The 20,355-nt window shown below is 33.4% G+C and overlaps 1 protein-coding gene across 2 annotated transcripts; it reads right to left on the bottom strand.

Annotated features, from left to right (window-relative positions):
- Positions 1 to 252: 252 nt before the first annotated feature.
- LOC142522200 (callose synthase 7-like) lies at positions 253 to 18,475 on the bottom strand. 2 transcript variants are annotated; one of them, XM_075625374.1, is made up of 42 exons: positions 17,809 to 18,475; positions 16,556 to 16,656; positions 15,627 to 15,739; positions 15,437 to 15,524; positions 15,226 to 15,336; positions 15,016 to 15,138; positions 13,691 to 13,780; positions 13,449 to 13,540; positions 13,256 to 13,379; positions 12,578 to 12,712; positions 12,427 to 12,503; positions 12,237 to 12,324; positions 11,613 to 11,726; positions 10,740 to 10,857; positions 10,206 to 10,537; positions 10,073 to 10,125; positions 9,920 to 9,980; positions 9,006 to 9,087; positions 8,811 to 8,860; positions 8,641 to 8,727; positions 8,351 to 8,455; positions 8,069 to 8,163; positions 7,908 to 7,989; positions 7,667 to 7,830; positions 7,395 to 7,518; positions 7,195 to 7,298; positions 7,002 to 7,104; positions 6,741 to 6,892; positions 5,337 to 5,446; positions 5,127 to 5,246; positions 4,964 to 5,032; positions 4,651 to 4,840; positions 4,460 to 4,571; positions 4,195 to 4,314; positions 3,703 to 3,821; positions 3,530 to 3,613; positions 3,128 to 3,240; positions 2,643 to 2,872; positions 1,100 to 1,897; positions 921 to 971; positions 661 to 846; positions 253 to 587 (listed from the first exon to the last, which is right to left on the bottom strand). In XM_075625374.1, exons 1-42 carry the CDS (start codon positions 18,011 to 18,013, stop codon positions 348 to 350), a joined length of 5,715 nt encoding a protein of 1,904 aa, XP_075481489.1. In that variant the 5' UTR covers positions 18,014 to 18,475; the 3' UTR covers positions 253 to 347. The 2 variants fall into 2 exon arrangements, with proteins under 2 accessions (XP_075481489.1, XP_075481490.1); XM_075625375.1 differs by having other exon boundaries at positions 13,256 to 13,376.
- Between the last annotated feature and the right edge of the window lie 1,880 nt (positions 18,476 to 20,355).

Raw genomic sequence — 20,355 nt, 5'->3', positions numbered from 1 at the left:
TTGAATAATTTTAAGTGTTTTACCAAACTATTTTTATACATCAAACTTTCATATCTTTATATTTTACAAAATATTTAATCGATTTCAACGATTATTTTGAGTTTACAAACTCGATTTAATTTCTCGATTATCAATAATTTTTTAACATTTCAAAATCGAATTATTGCAACTCTTTTATTAGTAAAATATTTTAAAATGTTCACTGTATAAAGATCATTTTCGGTTCTAACACGTTTTATATCCTAACAGGAAGACAGAAACAACACAACTCTACATTACCAAATCAGACTCCATCTATTTATCATCGATCCAAAGTTCGAACAAGATACAGTGTAAAAAAAGAAAAATCAACTAGATGGTGTCTTGTCTTTCTTCCCAGCCAAAATCATCGAAATCTGTAGTCCTCGACTGAAAGCTTGATTGAAAAGAAGCCTCGTCTGGAACTCGGATACGAAGGGGAACCAAGATAACACAACCACCGGCATAAAGATAATGAGCCCCATTATGGCTTCATACGCTCTAGACAGCTCCATCACCGAATCCCATATCCCAATACCCTTTAAACACGGCCTACATGCTTGAGCAATCTGTAAATATGAAAAGTAAGTACCAGAACTTGCCTGTCAAATCAAAAAACTGTAGATAGCATATGAAACTTACCAGGATAAGGGCCCAACCAGTGGGCATGAAGGCCAAGAGAGCAGCAAATATATCACTAACAGTTAGATCACACACCACAAATAGTACAATCATAACCGATACAAATCCAAGGAACAAAAGCGCTTTTAGAATCCTGGACATAAGCTGAAAGTCGGTACCAAATCTTCGTCTACCAATTGACACCATCTGTATGGTTATAAAAGCCAGTGAATATTGTGTTAACGTAGAGGTGGCGAAGAACTGAGGAGATAAAGGCTTACCTTTAAGACCAGAAGAGCGGTTAACATAACAAACCAAGAAAGGCCATAAACCTGTGGTGATGATAGCAAGAAAAAGCGATGACGGAAAACAGAGAAGAGAAGGATGAAAAGCAGAAGAAAATAACAAAATAGAGATTAGAAAACAGAACAAAAATAGAGATTGCAATAACAGCTATTACCAAGATATTCTTGCTTCCATGTGATATCTTAAGCTGGTACACGATCCCGAATTGGTAAATGAAAAAGCGGAATGCAAGGACAATCTCAAGAATTATACCCCTCATATTCGTGTATTTCAAGTGTTCTTGTTCTTCATTCCACCAGGATTCCCAGCTTTTGTCAGGAGAGATCCCAATCCCACCACGGTTTCCCATCCACCTTTTCCAATCCGTCCAATCATCCACTGTTTTTTGCCACTCGAATCCGGATGGATTAAAAATAAAAGGTGCAAATAACCAGGAAGCAACAAGGAACCACATTGAAAAGGTGATGAAGAAGTACAGCGATGAATTGCGATAAGAATGTCCGTAGACCTCATAAACTATCAACAGTATTAAAAGCTCTAAACCCTTTACAAAGTGACTACGAGAATACATTCTGTAATTATCAGCAAACTTGTCATGAAAAACAACAAAACCACGACCGGTGGCTCGGTATTTGGCGCCTCCATGCAGAATAGTTCTGCCATAATAATGGGCTTTAGTTCCAAGCTGAAATGTGAAGAATACAGACGCCAGCTGCAGTTGCATGATTATGAAATCACCAATAGCAGTGCGAAATCCTCTTTCGAGAGCGATTTCCATCACCATAGGTAGCACAAGCAACAAGCCAAGCTGAAAGAAGGACTGGGTAGCCAAAGCCTCCTCCAGAGCTTTACTCTGACGCAAAGACGGATCCTCTAGAATACGTCTTTCCAACCCACTCAAGACCATATATAGGCGACCATATAAGAACACATAAACAGTAAGAACAGTAACCTGGAAATTTCCAGGTCGAACCCAAATTAATTAAGGTTGATTTAATAAGACGCAAATGATAGAAAATGCAAGGACACAACTTGATCAGACAGATTGGCACTTGGATTATATCACTGATCACCAATGCTCTTCATAAAAAGGGAAGGGAGGGGGGGACATACTTCAACAAGAATATCTAACGAGATTAAACAAGTAGCTTACATCGTATATGGATTGAGTCATTGAAATTCCATGAGTTTCAACATACAATAGTTGTTCGGTAAATTTTGGTTTAGAGAATTCATATTCTTTCAATTTTAACCCTGATTATGATGGATTCCAAATACATTCAACATGGTGTCATTTTTTAAATCATTCCTCGAATCAAATATCTTTTTTCAAATCAAGTCTTTCCATCCAAATACAACTTCAGGATACATTTGGATGGGATGATTTGAAATAAAAAGATTTTAAAACCAAGAATAAAATGCATCCCACTTATTTAGGTAATTTTGAAATCTCTCCTTATATTTGTTCATTAAGTAATAAAATGCATTTCAAATTCCTACAAAATTGAGTCATTTGAATCATTTCCTCAAATTCTTTTTACAAATCCAAATACGACCTCTGTTCACTTGTGAATTTTCATATTGATAAATCTAATATTAAAGCTAATTTAAGTAACTACTGATATTAGCAACAATGAGCATCGAACGACATATAATTGAGAAAGCATGATAAGAAGTGTGAGTAATCTTGTGTATACCATACTACTGAAGTAAAAGCCCACAGTCGTGAAGTAGAAGGACAACATTCTATAAAAATCAAAGCGACGTCCAAGTCTGTAGACATCTCGGCTAAGCGTCTGCTCACCATTGCCATTTGCAACCTTTGTCTCAAAAAGAGATATCTGGTTCATACCAACATCTCGGCCCTTGCCTACTTGAATGTATTCATGATGTGTTACATAGCCCCTACGTAAAGTTGAATTGTAACCTAGAGAAAGCAATAAAGTTAAGTTGCAACCTAGAGAAAGTAACTCAATCAACAAGTTAAATAAAAAAAGTAACTTAGATTGTACTTGGATTGATGGATTTAAGGGATTGGATTTTTACTTAAAAAAAACCACTGAAATTGCATAACTTGATATGGAGTGGATTTTCACTTTAATTTTACTCATCCAAACAAGTCATGGAATTTGAAATTCATCAATCCAAGCACAACTTTAAAGGAAATAAAAAATAAAATCACCAGAAAATATATCTTCACTCAAGTTTATTACTCTCGAAGCTTTGCTTATGCCCCCTCTTGTCAAATGAAAGAGTCTATCAAAAATGTCAGGATGCCCATAGTGGAACCTTACCCTGTTTAAGAAAAATGTGATATTGAAAACAAATATATATCACCACAATTTAATTGTGTTCAGACTAGCCTTAAAACCATGAGGTGCAGATCAACAATCATCCGCAAAATCAACACCAGAATGCAGGACAAGCTTAAGAGTTAAGACACTATCTGAAGCATTTAGAAGCATCGACTACATCAAGTTAACAAACCAAGAATGAATTGAGACTTCATTTGAATTGATACATCACAAACAAAGTTATAATGCCGCAATGTTAAAGAAATTGGCTGTTGTGGAAAACCATTTACCTTAAAGGGTTTGCCAAAATTCTTTGCCCAATGGTGACGAAACTAGTTTCTTGATTGGACATGAACCAGGCGAGTGAAGAAACGCTGTGATGAAAAGAAAAGGAGTCAATCAAGTACAAATTTATCATACCTATTAGTTGATATAGTGCAGCCCTGTGAATACAAAAACAAACCTTCCAGTGAAAATATGCTCCCTTATACCCAATATTGTGGGCCTTCTTTGTCCATGATGAGTTTTTAAAAATTCCTCCAACACATTACGCATCTTGAAAGCTTCCTCAAAATAATTATCCTGAGGAATAAAAATTATTGATAGAATTATGTTCATTTAGATGGACAGTTATAACATAAGATCTATTTCCCCTCCAGCAGGAGAAAAGAGAGCCCAATTTTCGACAATACTGCTAGGCTACCACAGACTGCCACACAGAACAATAGGGACAACTGTTGCTACCCGACAAAAATTAACAAGAGCTGCTGGAAAGAATATTGGTACTGGCATCACTCGAGTGTTAAAAATTAAGAAGTGTCTCCCATGAGTGTATTCATACTAGCATCTCCCAAGTATTTTTGTTTTGAACGTAAAAAAAAACAGGTTTTTTTCAGTAGATACTCACCCAAACCAATTTCCAATCTTGCATGTCGACGAAGAAAATTACACTGACCTGATTCATGTCTATGGTCTGCAAAGCTTCTCCACGAGTAAAAATAATAGCATGATTTTGATTCTCAGGTTTCCCTTCACCAATTTTTGGATTACCGGGAAGCTTGATACGATATATTTCCTGGCAACAAGGCATTTAGACATCAATTATAAAATACAAAGCAAGCAAAAAGATGAGTCGTCGTTGAATTAGAATTCACAAATCCTTTACTTCATTCCACTAAAATATTTCTTTGCAGAAGGCCTAGTCATGGTGAACTTCATACCTCATCCAACTTGTCCCCTCCCTTGACCAGGACAGAATAATAAATCTTCTCAGAGTTTCCATTGACTGTCTCTTCCCTCTCATCTATATAAGCAACACGGAGAGATGCATGCCTACAAGGATTTATCTGAAAATTTGTAAAAACTATATCGATATTTTCAAAATTGAGTCATTTCTTAGATTGAAACTTACGTCAGCATTAGATTCAAAATATTGGCATAGCAGTGCTGATCTCGAACATCCCTGGATTTTTTCTGCATACCGTAAACTTGACAAGACACTACATAGGTGAATTTCAGATCGGCCAAAGCTTGTGCTTGTTCCTTGAGTATCCTGTAGTCGCTCTGATTTTTATCAATTGCCCGATAACCACCAAAAATAGCTGGATAAGAGCCATGAAATGTTGATTAACCTATGACTTTGCACCAATTGAAAGCTTATAAAAAGAAACCCAAAAATACGTGAAAATTTACAGTTAAAAGATTAGAGAAAGAGATCCACCAACCCTTATCATCAGCAAAATCCAAAAAGCATTGAAGTTCCAAAGCCTCCCTATAGTACATCATCCCTCTCACTGGTGTTCCAACAAGAAAAACATAGAATCAATGGCGAAAACAAAAGCATTGTAACCTTGTTATTTTTAAATTTAAAGCCAATAATTGTCTGACCTGTCCGAGATAGAGTCTGAGCCCGGTAAGATACCCATTGACGAACCAATTCTGCCCTGTCTTTCCCGGCATAAACGAACTTCGAATCATTGATTCGCTCCTCGTAGTTTTTCCACTCGTCTTTTCATGAGACAGTCAGCAGTGCAAGAGTATATTACATTAGCCATAATGATAAATCTAAAGCACGGAACTGAAGAATCCAAAACTCACCCGGATATATTTTCTGGAGGTAAAATAGAATACTTATGCCATCCTCATTTTCCTTGTTAAGCTCATCGGTCGAATAAAGAACCTCTTCTTTATAGTATGGTGTCAAAATACTGAGGAATATAAATGACATTGAACTTTTACGAGAATAGCAAATGACCGTTCATCGTTACTATTATGTTTCTCATATAATATAGAAATTAAAGTTATTCATTAACAGATAAAAAATCATTAAAATACATTCTGTGATATAGTTTGACCAAACTCTTCTACAGAAGCACAAAATATTTCTTCAAACTGACGCATTTCAATTGAATGAATTTTACAATCAAAACTTCTAATTGCACACATAACAATCGAATAAAATATTTAGGTGATGCATCATCAAGCGCCAAAGGGTAGGGTAATGTGATCCTAAAAAGAGCAAACAAAGTCTCATTTGTCAGAGTGCATGTAAGATTCTAAAACTGTTATATGCCACTTTGTTGTTTGAATGACAAGATCTTGGGCAAAATTTTTAATTCTCACGTTCATAACAACCCAAGGTTCCTCCAGAAATCAAGGACTGCTCAGATAATCCAGACTTAGAAATAATGGCATATTTTTTGTTTCTAAAATTCTAAATGAACTATTAGTTTTAAATAAAATACTACAAAAACATCTCTTATATACATATTTATTGAGAGGTCGGACCTTTTAAAAACCATTTTTGGTACATCAAAAGCGAATTCACTAAACAGAACCCCAAAATCATATAACTAGATTAAAATGATGGGATTTAATAAATACATTCCATACCCACATTCATGTAATTCAAGTTACTAATATCCACCATTTTTCCTCTCCCCACATGTGTCACTAAATCATTCACAATCTTACCAAAAAAGCCTAGCAACATTACTTTTTCAAAAAATTCAGTAAAGAAGTACATATTTTAAAAGAATCAATCAATTGTGCAACTTAATACAGAAATGCATGTATTTTGCTCGAAATTTTTACCACGTCCTATCTATCATGTACGATTTCAAATGGAAAAAAACAGACTTGAGGTTTTAAATTATATTTCTCGTATCTAATTTGTTTCCTTTCCAAAATCCTTTATTGACTAAATCAATGATGTCTAGCTTTCCAAGGTAAATGATACATCTCTGTTATATCTATATCGATCAGGTAAACAATATTTAGTCCACATTAGTTAGAGTGTGGATCCTTTGCGCAACATCAAAACACCAAGGGCATTCGAATTGAGGCCCAAGATTTGAAGGCTTCTCATGAAGCTACACATCTTAACAGGATAAAATTTAGCTGCGTAATTAATAAATTACAGCGTTTTCCTTGAAAATATCAAATTCATTGAAATGTGAGTCTGCACACAAGAAATGTGAGGCTTTCTGGTTGAGAACTGACCTAAAAGAGAGCATGTTCCGAACTTTTGGGGCTCTAGGCATTATCATAAATAAGGAATTGGCAAAAAAAGTCAGGCGTCGGCGAGCTTCTAAATTCATGGGCACATTTATTGCTGATTCTTTCACTGTCAAAAGCAAATGAAGTCTGACAACCTACACAATATTTAAAACATAAGGAAAAAACTTCCAAAAACAAGGAAAAATTAATAAAAGAAAATATCAAAATAGAATTGTGAAATTTATCTAAGTGATGGCCCAATACCTTTTCCCTCCACGACCTGCTATGTAAGAGATCAATGTTTATGTTTTGAAACTTCTCCTCTTTTTTGTTATTTTCTTGAAATGTATAAACTTCCTTCAGAACCCTGACAGAAGAAAGGAAATAGTACATCTAAAAACATTGAAAGTAAACTGTTATAAAGAAAGCAGTCAACATTATCTACAGAGATACATACTCATGGCCGTTATTCATCACATCCTGGATGATAATCTCTATAATATCCTGGAAAGTGTTAATTATATGAGATCTATATGACTGATCATCTCCATTTTCTTCCATCTGCAAACATACAACATTTGTAACACAGAAATGGCAAGAAAAAAATTGATTTCCATAAGGAATTTGGGAAGAAGACACTTCAATAATCAAGCTTACAAGAAGGTTTAAAAATTTATCCAATTTATCACTAAGCAAAGGCAGGCCATTCATCCGAAATTCCTTCAAGAATATTTGATTCCGAATGCTTCTTTCCACTTCACGACAGATTCTCCAAATAACTCTAAAAATGGACAAAGATTCAATAAAATAAAAAACTATTTCATCAAGGATAACACTAGATTTCCTTGTCCATGAACAAATATAGTCATAACTTCAGGATCATTAAGAGTTTATGGGGCAAAGGAAAGTTAACCACTCATGTCTCTTACTTCTTTTCCCCGTCATTCACCAGAAGGGCAATTAGGATGTCCCTCAGCGTCTCATAGCATTCAATAATTGCAAAATACATGAAATCGTCGGTCTTAATTTTCTTGAAGAGATCAGCATCTTCCCTCTCATTGTAGTCTTTTGCCATGTCTAATGCGATTGGAATCTACTCGCAAAATGAAGTAATGAGTAGAGAAGAAAAGCACTTGACAGTTCAATAAGGCGGAACCAAACTAATTTTACCTTGCTAGCAAGTAAGAAAGGAGGCCACTGGACAACAGAGACTTCACCAGAGGAATATGGAACAAGAAGCAGGTCTCTTTCCCTGAAAATTTGATTCAGAGATAAACTTTCCAACAATTAGGTTTTAAAACATGCTGACAACAAGAAATCAAAAAACCAACTTGTGGCTGATCAAATCCTCGTTTCTCATAGATAGTATAAATTCATTCCACATTTGCGAGAACTTTGCAATGCTTATCCTTTCTGTAGTGTCATCCTGCCATAACAGCTTACACATCAACCAGTAAAAAAGTACATAGGTGTAAATTTCAATAGACAAAGACAGAAAATGAGTTGTGAGATATTAAATAAAGAATAACGACCATGAAATATGTTTCTCGCATAACTAAATAGATATATTTGAAACATCCAATGATCATGAGAACACGCACAAATTTTATTACCTGCAGATTTTGTATGGCTTCCTCTTTGGAATATGGAACAAGGCGCTCGCTGAAAGCTGAAGGAACAGATTCGAATCTAGCCCTTATCATACCAAGTGTCCGGATCTACAATTTGGGGGGAGAGAAAGAGAGGAAGAAAGACAGAGAAAAATTAGTATGACAGCAAAATTAATCATGTACATCATCTTTTCCACTCTGTAAAGCACTCAATGAGTTCTGTAACTAAGCATGACAGCAAACAAACAAATTTTAACAATATCAAACCAAATTATAAAATAAGAACCCTTTACCTCTCCAAGATGACTGAATGCTCCATGTATCCCACCAACAAGAGTTGCGAAGATAGCATACCATATTTGGGTATCCATAAAATAGACCTAAATGCAAGTAATCATTTGATATGATATAAGTTCACATTTCGGGAATAAATTTTCACATTGATATATGTTTTGTTACATACCAAAATAATTGGAGCCCATATTGCAATAGCAACACCAATATTATGCGTAACTGCATCATGTAACAAAAGCAAATTGATTCCATCACAATCTTGAAAGTAACAAACAATAACTTTTTCTTGCGGAAAAAGAAGTTGCCATTAGGAAAAATTCATGAAAGTGCAAATAATACTTTTTCCAAGCGGCAAAGAAATTACCATTAGGAAAAAATTCATGCCAATCATAGCTACTGACAGTGAGATTCATGATAGTCTTTGTTGGTTCAATTAACGGCAATATCTAATCAGACCAAAAAGAAGGTGTTAAAAATATGAATAAAACTTATAAAACACATTTTTAACACAATAATACAAGATACTGAGTGTGAATTTAAAAAGAATCCTCCCCATTCTAAGACATGCTTATGTCTGGAAACTGAAACAAAAGAATTGAATACAATATGCACTATGCAGGTAGATCAAGCCTTGATCTCATAAGAAAAAGTAAGCTGGTATATCAAATTTAAAGTCAGAACCTGTAATTGAGTGTAAAATTAAACTTTTTATTTATTCCTGGTCTTGGACACTAGATCTGAGAGTCAAATACATATTACAGAAAGTATTTTGAGCTTCTCCATGAATTCTCCAATCCACACCAGCTTACTTGGAGCGAGAAACCTTGTATATTGATTCATATAAAGATATGATGAATACGAGTAATCTCAGAAGACTCGATATCTGTCTGTTCAGTACAGAAAGCAAAGTAGGCCTAAGCGATTGTCCAGATTTCACATCATCCCCTCAAATTCATTGAAGATGCCCTCTCTTGACATCATCAATCTTTGTATGTACAATTCTATCTTCAATAAACAATGAATAATTCTATCTTCAATAAACAATGAATATGCCACATAAAGTTTCCATCGTGGTACAAGCAGAAGTGAAACAATGCTCAGAAACAGCTAGAGAACAGTTTTAGTTTCAGGAACATAATGCCTAGGGTAGAAGCCTATGGCTTGAGAGAAATACATATCCAATGCTATAAGAATGAAAAAAGTCCAATACTCACCAAGTGTTGCTCGATATATCAAAGAAATAAAATATGAAACTCCTACAATACAGAAAGATATTACCTCAACATAAAAGCTGAATGCTAGCTTGCTTATTAGCAGTGTAATCCAAAAGAGTGTGTATCTAAACATAAAGAAGGTTACGGATAAAATTAGGCAAAACTAGGAAAGATGAACTTGAACTCGTTCAGATCTTCTTATCCATATGCTTCTTACTTTAGAAGAGAAAACACGTCTTCATGCATGCCTCTTCCAACATATAGCTTCGGCTAAAATACAGTGATGACACTCGAAATTATCCATTAAAACATCAATTTCATCAATAGCATAGATTTGCAAAGAAACATACCTGAGCCCACCACATCAACATGATAATAATACGCCAATTTGAACGTTCCATGGATCTCCTCAGGAAAGGAAATAGAAACAGAAAGGCAGCTAATATATTTGGTATTAAATAAATTGCAACACAGTAATAATACAATGAATGGCTCTGCCAATCTGCTCCCAAATTATTGAAGAATTTCAGTAGGCCAGATGGATTCTGAAAAGATCTTGAATAAGTAACTGGCATGATCACTAGCCAAAATGCAGCAACTATAAATTTCAGGAGATACCGGAGTATCTGGAATGACTTTAGGCTCCTCCAGGCCTTAAAACTAAGGACTATGTCAAGGACAGCTGCAGTAAAAGAAGGTAGACGTGTAGTGAATTTATTACAGCTATAGTGGACGACACTCAACTGGAAAAATAACTGACACTGATTAGAAACTTTAGTCAGAGATAGAAGAAACAAAAATCTTTTCAAAAAGACAGAAATAGAGAAATGAACATGGAGTCATGGACACAACAGTCAACACATATAAAAAATTATCACAAGTACCTCTCAAAAAATTTAAAAAGGCTGCGGTGACAAATATGCTTGAAACACTTCGATAGACAACATCATCGAAAAGAACACTTGAGGATCCACGCTGATGCCATGCAATTATTATCATTGCCTGAAATATAAAGGGGGATTCATATCTACACGAATTAACCAACCAAGTAAAAATCGAGAAAAAAATAACGACTGAAAACATATTAATGAATAAAATAATCAAATAACAAGCTTTCATAATGTTGCACCATTTAGATGGGGTCCACAACCGAAGATGCTAAATAAATACAATATGATATGAAGTTGCAAGGGTGGGTTTCTTGCCGTTTTACTCGAATACCCTTTAACAGAAACGGATGATAAAAATCCTCATTTCATTCTATTACAACCCCGTTCACTAAGCATGAGCACAGGCCAATCCTCACTTCACAAACTATAGCAGGTCCAACAACAAATCTAACCTGATATACAAACCATAAAATGCAAATCCAGATGTAAAAAAACAATTGTAATAAGGATGGAGATTCTAGACCAGGTCATCCAATGATCCAACATAGCTTTAAATTGATAGAGAGAAATTATTTACGTTCTTAATTATTGCTCATCCCTCTTTATCTCTCAGGCACCCATCATCTCCCTGATGAAGTTATTTGTTCTAAAATTTTCCATTAAAAGGCATCAATTAAAATATAATTAGTTCCAAAACCTTTTTTCCTCCTATTCTTCTCCCAAAAATCCTTCTTCGGTTGTGCTCTATGATTTGAATGCAAGGGAAGTTTTCTTAGAGCTTATCAACATAACATCAAGTTAAGATAAATACAAGCCAACAACTCCATACATGGAAGATTAACAGAAAGATGTATGAAATTGAAGTACCTGGAGAGCCAATATAAAAAAAATCCACATTCTGTCAAAGTCCCGATAAAGGTGCCAAAATGTACGAACTTCAACAAAATTTGTCTTGGGTTTTCCCACAGGCTGGTTATCCTTCTGCGAGACTAACGAAATCAGTATGCTCTTCATTTTAGCAGATAGAATACTGTATATAGGCAGTAACAAGTGAAGTAACACTTTCATAAGAATGTTATGTGATTGAGTAGCAATCTTTTTTTCTGTTTTTTCTTGAAAAGTTAGTTTTTCATGTAACTAGATCGATAACAAAGACAAGGAAACAACATGCAAGGATATCAGGAAAGGCAGCTTACTTGTTATCGAATAAGAATTGAACATCGAAGTTAAGCGAATGTGTTGTTCATCAAATAATCATGCATGAAAAATGTTAGCTTTGCTACAAAACAGCATGTTGAAATCGATGATTCAGGACACATCTAAAAATTCCTAGATTCCTAGTTATTGCATATGAAACCATGTCAAACTGCACCTGAAGGTAATTTAGGGTGTTTCAATATAAAATAAGAGACGCTAAGAAAAATGAGGACGAGACATGATAAGAAAACCCTTATACTTCTCTTTTATGTGCAAACAAATTGCAGAAAATACCTTATTTGCTGGCTTAGCCATATCTGAATGCACAAAAAAATCCCCTTTTCCATCCAATGGCCATTTTAGCTTTGAACTCTTTCCACTCCTGTATAAGGAGTAAAAGGAATGTCAAGAACCAACAAAGATAAATCAAAGAATGAGAGATCTACTAAACTAGAAAGATAGGATTGATAATCCATTAAATTACCAAAAGTATTCATTAAGATCATCATAGTTTCTCCAGGTTGAATGGCTTGCTTTCCCATCTTTGTTTCCACTGGCTTCCTTCATGAATGAAGATTATTGATTTAGAAAGCAAAACAATGTATATGACCAAAAGTAGGTAAATAAAGATGTACCTTGCGAAGAACCTCATAAAGAGGTGTCACAACTTCCTTGAGAAATGCTTCCTCGCCTTTAGGATTTATTATAAATGTATCTCCAGTGACTTGTTGGACATTGCCAAACAGAAATCCATGCATCTCTTTTGCCATCTTGCATGCAGAAGAAATGAGATTCACATTTTCCATTAAAGAAGACAAACGCAAAAAGAACCAATAAGTGGTGGACAGCTTACTGATTAACAATAGAAATCATAAATAAAAATAAATATTCGGGATGTTTAAACATAAGCTTGTTTACTATTTCATTATTTTAAAAAAGGAGCTACCCTTTTTAATGATAGTTAAAAGTTGCATGTCAGGAAACATGAAAAATCAAATAACATGATATCAAACGCGTCAAAGCCAACAATCTGTGGTCAAGATGTCATTTTAAAGCATAATATTACTCTTATGACTACCTTCCCATAAAGAGCTAAACCGTTGAGAAAGGAAGAATGTATTAATTTATTTTCATCGTCAGGCTACTGAGCCTCATGGATGGCGCACTAACATTCTATGATATACGTACGGATTAAAAACAACACAGGCAAGTAACATAATATTTCCCTTTTCTTGACATTATAAACAAACTATCAACATATATAGTTCCATAGCGAGGAAGATGTAATAGTTAATTACTGAAAAGGAACATACACGGTGAAAAATAAAGCATATGCATTCTGGCATAAAACGAATATTTGAAGCTTCACCCCAAATCAGAAGATAAAGTCCAATATAAAGAAGTCGTGCCTGTTGCCTCCTATCCCGAGGAGACCTGCTAGAAAATAAGATTGATTATCATCACCTGGTATGAGGTGATAATGTAGCTGTAAAGAATTCAACTTACTCTAGAATTGGGTCAAAATGTAAGTATTTACACCATGACTGATAGTTTTTTAAAATTTTGTTCATCAATTCCTTGATCGTTTCATCATCCAACTGCAGTAACATATATCATCATTATTTCAGATACATCATAAAGAAAAGAAAAGGCATGTAGTTCTCATAAAAATAGAGGCAAGGGGGCAGTAAACATATTATAATTATCTGATTTTATTGGTGCTGTAATAGGATGAATGAAATACTTACTTGCTCATAGCCATGAGGATTTTTCTTTCTTACATCCATATTTGCAAGAAGCAATATCAAGTGTTCCCGCTGATTTGCTACATTTCCTTTCTTTAATACCCAACAATGAACAAAAAATATGTAATCAACTGCCAAATTCATGAATATGTCAAAATGAAAAAATGAATAAAGTTGCAACGGATTCGAGTCGGTATGCTGATGAGTAAAACTTACGATGTCAAAATTCCCATACAAGTTAAATTTTAGAATAAATATTTTATAGTTGTCCCCCAAAGGCAAGATCCCCGAGACATTGATTAACCATAACTTTTTTCTATTGCCTTTTCTTTTCATTTCGTTTTTACTTTATTTTGGGTATATTTAGTCTTCTATTCAATTTCTTTTGATTACCCCAACATTGGAAGGAATAACACACAAGCAAGGACACAAGACAATTTCAATCTGCGTTTATTGAAACAAATTCCTGGTGCTACACGGCACGTTCATATCACTCTGCTTAGCCACATAAACGAGATCATTTTCACTGAAGTGATCAGCGGGAACGGATGAGAAAAAATGAAATGTTTTTTAAGCATATTCAAAATATCACATCCTAATCGTGATAATTTAAATATTCATTGCTTATCACAATACCACACGAAATTATGCGATAGAATGGATAATAAGATAAAGAAACATAAAGATAAGAAATCATCCCTGTTAAAATCATAATATTATATATATGCTTTCAAGGATTGCGTATTTGTACTTTGTAGATTATTCTGTTTTTTGTAGGTGTAGTATTCTTTATTGGTTCTATTCTTTTTGTTTTTCAAGTCGATGTGATTAATATTCGCACGAATGAAATGAGACTATTAATAAAAAAACATATAGTAAATAATTCCATCCCATGGAATTGGATAATTAGATTTATTTTGAACCAAACAAGCTATAAATACTATTAATCAAACCTACACGAATCAAGGTAACTAAATTCAATATTATATTATTTTGTACCAAATAATTTGGGATAATGGTTATCAATTTAAGGAAACTTTATGTACATAAATAGGTGACCTTGTACCCTAGTTTTTATTCAAGAAAACCAACTTAATAACAGCAGAACCGTGTCTGATTATTTACCTCGGATATGTGTTCACCATACATCCATTTACCAAGATGGATGGCATCGTGGTGTGAATTCACTACCGCCATTTAAACTCAAGTTACATATCTAGCTCGTTGTAGCCAAAAAAACAACTTATTGTTAACAAGTAGTCAAGTACATCTACCAAAATACTCACGAGACATGTATCTTGCTGCACAAAGAAGTTACCTGAGTTTACCTGAAAACCAAATATTGCAGCAAGCCATTCAAGAATGTCATGGGCGGGCCTCTCCTTCTCTGCAGAAGTTAGAAATGATGGAAGACCTTCCACATCACGAATTGCTCGGAGGGCTGCTTTAATCTGATCAAGAAATTAATGGTACAAGGAACATAGTTATCTGTAGACATCAACAATACTCGACATTTGAGGAGTATTTCATAATATAACCTCAGGGAGTTTCATAATTTCTGGCTCAACTCCGACAGCGTACAAGGGAAGAATATTGTAGTGCTCGTTTTGCTCTTTCTTCTCCTCGACATCTTTGGCATATTTTTGGGTCTGCATACATTGTATTAATCAAGAGCAAATATATCATTAAACACTGAAGTCAAAAATACTCCAAAATTTTGAGAATCACAGAGAATACCATAAATCAAACCTCATTATCAACTTTTGATGAAGGTACCACTGTCTTCAGCACATCATACAACACAGTTGCAATCTGATAAATCTTAGCTATCTCCTCCCTTTAAAAAGAAAAACAAAATAAAAGGAGCAAAAATTAAACAGTGACACATAAGTCCTTAAATGTGGATCAAAAATAGAACTGGTTTGAGGTAAAGCCTCACGGTCTTTTTGTATATTGGCCCTCTCTTATGTTTTTCTTGCAGAAGTTCTGGTAATATTTCTGGATTTCTCTAGGATCATCATTAGCAAGTATATGTTCTGTTTCAAGTTCTTCCTGCGATAATTGAAGAGGTAAAGAAGAACGAGTTAGAGTTGAACCAATCAAAGATTATATCAAGCTTATCAGACAGAAAGTATCAAGATAATTCTATAATGTCTGAAATGAATTAAATATTTGCAAATTTCTTTCTGGTGATTCATTGTCATCAACTTTATATATCCTAGGAAATTTTAAATTAGGACACCGTTAACTGAAATATTTATATGAAAAAAATTTAAATAATTATGAAATATTACACTGTACTCTTATTACCAGAACTTACGAAAACATTTTTTTTTAAACGATGAACTATAAGATTGAATTATAAGAATCTATAATATAAGAATCTATAATATAGGGATAATATATTGAAATATAAATAAAACATAATTATTTTTTTAACTCCAATAATCATAGTACTCAAGAGAAATGCTGGATAAGACAAGGACATGGAGTCTTATCATTCGCACCAAACGACAGTAGGATTGAATTATATATAATATAGGGATAGTATATTGAAACATAAGTATAACATAATTATTTTTTTAACTCCAATAATCATAGTACTCAAGCGAAATGTCGCATTAGACAAGGACGCGGAGTCTTATCATTCGTACCAAACGACAAACAAACTAATGAATTTTACACATTCTAATTTGCGAACATGACTCGGATTATGGAACTTCCATTTACTTCAGCCGTTAAAAAGAAACTACATGGAGTTGGTTAAGTTTCAACTAGAATACACTTCTAAGCCTTCTTTTGACTATTAGTTCTTTTGGTTTCTAAATATTGCGAATACCAAAACCAACTTAAGCATTACAGACCCACCTTTTGAAGTCTATGTAGTAAATATGTCTTAAACTGTCGAACACCCCGTCCGCTTGAAGTTGAATCCATTCGGTGCGCCTTCTCAAATGCATGGAAGCGACCTACAAATAAATGAAACAAGAAGAAGAACAAGTTAACTTCTGAACATATTGATTAGGGAATGAATAATAAAAATTTATACACTGTTAATTCTTTTGCATGGTTTCAATTAAAAAAAAGGTTCCAGATTCAAAAGATAAAAATTTGCCCATGTGGCCATGTCTAGTCGATTTCTTATTTTAAATAGTAGTAATAACACAAGAGGTAGAAGTGGACATGACTGTGAGTGAGGGTGAAAATGACCGATGGGAATGAGAAAACGGATCTATTGCGGCTTTACCAGCATTTTCTTAAAAATCTAAAGTTCATTTTTCATGGCATGGTTCGGAGTCCAATTATCTATATTCTCCGGTGGCATCAAGGACTTACATAAGAAAAAAAGATAAATTGAAGTGCAATTAATGACTCAGCAAAACTAGCAAACCCTAGATCTTCATCGAGAGGATATTTAGCAGGAACAGAATGGATTCTTCTCTTTGAAAGAGAGCAGAAAGAACCAAGCTGTAATCCCCCTATGCATTATGTTAAGTTCATAAATGAAATAACCAAATATTGTTTTCTTAAATAAAACAAAAGAAAAGCACCGAACAGTATGGGATGGATATGTCAGATAATAATTTTTTCAAACTACTAAAAAACTGGTTGCGAATGTTATACATTGCAGTACCGTATTTTAACAAGTAGATACCAATAATGCAATTACAGAGAGAATCTTGGATAGCAATCAAATAGACATAAAAATGCAGTTAATTATCGAAGCCGCGAAGTTTATTAAAGTTCTCTAAAAGTAGGAAAATTTTGAAAACTGCTAAATATATAAAACTACGGTCATCCTTCCTACAACATGCTTGAACTTTACAGCAACTTAAAGGAAAAAATAGTCTTAAAATGGTGAGAATTTTCAAACCATCCGTGTTCAAACTATGGCAAGAATCTCACTCTTACACATCATTTAACGCCAAATATTTGCATAGATTTTATTGCATCCAACTTTCCGCAAATCTAAGACATTATTTCAGTATTTAGGTTATTTGATTGGTTTGTACCGACTACAAATGAAACACTACAATCCTAGCAAGTCAGACGAGATAAACCAAATGAAAATATAGTACGCGTGTATGTGTGCTCAAATTTCAATATATACTCGATCTTACAGAGATAAGCAACTCGGGGATTCTCTGGCTCAATCTCATTCGCCACACGCAGGATAGGGGCAATGGAAGCAAGAGACGATGGCACGGTCTCACTGTCCACGGTGGTGTTATCATCACCTGCCTCCACCATGGAGGCCATTTTTGTCATCCTCCTCGACGTAGATCTTTGCGGGCCCACATCTTTGGTCCCACTTGAACTCGCCATATTAACACGCTACCAGTAAAAATCCTCTCTTTTTTCTTCTTTTTCCTTCTGAAACTGATAGAACCATCAAAACCCTTCTGAATTTCCCCGGAGAAAGCGTAAAAGAACATGTCAATTGGTGTGCATATATACACACAATAAAGAAAAGGGTAGACGGAGATGGATACTTTGGAGCAGCAGTGGGGCAAAACCTTTAAATTATTCTAACGGGTTTTCTCTAGGAAGAAGAAAAGTGTGGGTGAATAACGATGTGTAAAGAAATATTTGTCTGATCTGAGCGCTTCTTTACGCTTTGCTTTAGTGATGTTTAAGAGTAGTGGGGAGCAAGTGGGGTATTGCTCGCTTTAAAAACTTCGTTCAAATCGCACCATTGATTATTGGCTTCGATGAGAGGATTTGGAGGAGGGTGGAGTTTTCGAGGGAGAATTGCACAACGTTATAACCATTTCTACTACATCTGTTTCTCCCTCCTCTTTACATTTCATTGATCAAAAGTACATAATCTCAAGAAGATTGAATATCAATCCATAACCTTGCTCAAATTTTATTTTTTTTAAATATACTGGATTGTTTTTTTTAAACACAAGTATGATATTATTTTAAACTACAAAGATATAATTTAACTGCATGTACTATTGACAGGACTCGAGCTTGAAGTGTTCTTTTTTTTATGAGTATGGTATTGTTTCAGATTAAAAAGATATAATATAATTGAACTTGAAATGTTTTTTTTTTCGGAATACGAGTATGGTTTTATTTCAAACTACAAAGATATAATATACTTGCATGCACTATTGATCAGCCTTTAGCATGGTTCCGGGCAAAGAGCACAGAGAAACAAGTAAATCTACCTAAATAAATTAGGAAAACCAGCGGGACTCGAACTTGAGATCAACAAGTTTCAGAGTCTCAAACTTAACCATTGGGTCAAAGCCTCTTCAAATAAACATGAGAATGTATGTTTGAGATAATATTATTTTATTCATGATACGATAAACTCACGTTTTCTAATAAAATATACAATCCATACCTTAAAAAATCAAGGAATTGATTGACTAGAGAGAATCGTCCAATTGAAAAGGAAAGTATCTATTATTTCTATGGATTAAAAATGTTTCCGATTCTATGCGACTGCAGAAGACAGGCTAAAACCTTTGGTCAAGAAAATTAATTTTTATCGTATTTGAAAGGGAAAAAATAATAAAATTTACATGCTTCGTTTAAATACAACACGTCTTGCTCTCTTTTTTCAAGAAAATTATATATAAATCGAAGATTTTAAATTTTGTATAATTAATTCGAATAAATGAGAGTGCCATATCATCTGTTGAAGATGATTGGAAGAGTAAATACTGCAGTGCAAGAATTGTATCACCGTAAAGCCCAGCCCAAACCTCGTACGAATATAAAAATATATCGGCCTTCGAAAAATGTGAAAATAAATTGAAATTAAATTTTTTTTATAAAATATTTGTCCAAACATCTTCTTAATTATTTTTAATTATAAAAATCGTTTTTATATAATAATTATTCAAACGCGTATTTATTTATAAAAAATTAAAATATTTTTTAATTTTGGTTGTAAAAAACATAATATAAATATTTGTTCAAAGAGAACATAATCATAAGAATTCAATACTGAATTATTTTAAATCTAAACATCAAACACATTACTTAAAAACAATTATCTATAAGAAGTGTTACTTCTTACAATTCAAATATTATTAATAAAAGTCCACCTTACTTAATTAATTTATTATATTGTATTTATAGAATTTGATTTATCTTGTAAAAAATCAATTAGACACTTTTGTTAGTCACATAACTTAGCGCATATAAATTAAATATAATAATAAAAATATTTTATTTTGATATTAAAATTTAATTATTATTTATATTTATCCAAATTTTTATTATGATATACAAATATTTATCATTTTTATATATAAAATATTGGATTTAAATAATTTAATTTACTAAAATTAAATTATTTAAATTTTACAAAAATTAAATTAAATATTGATATAAAATACAAGTTATCTTGAAATTTAAAACTACAATCAAGATTTCTATTTTTTATTATACCTTATATATTTTGTAATATATCTTTCCCTGATGATTAACAACATATTTTTTTTATGATATAAAGATGTTAATTGAACTCAATTTATATTATGTAGATAAACATTCAATATTATAATTCAGTTGTGTTTATTTTGTATTTTTACTATGAAAATTGCTAATACACAAATATATTAACTATAAATTTATAAACCATGTTTTATTTTAAAATAAAAATATTGTTATTAGGTTATATCTCTTTTGTAACATGTTATAATCAA

This window comes from Primulina tabacum, chromosome 13, assembly GCF_025594145.1.
Source record: "Primulina tabacum isolate GXHZ01 chromosome 13, ASM2559414v2, whole genome shotgun sequence".
NCBI classification, from domain to species: Eukaryota; Viridiplantae; Streptophyta; class Magnoliopsida; order Lamiales; family Gesneriaceae; genus Primulina; species Primulina tabacum.
This window is presented reverse-complemented; position numbering and strand designations above follow the sequence as displayed.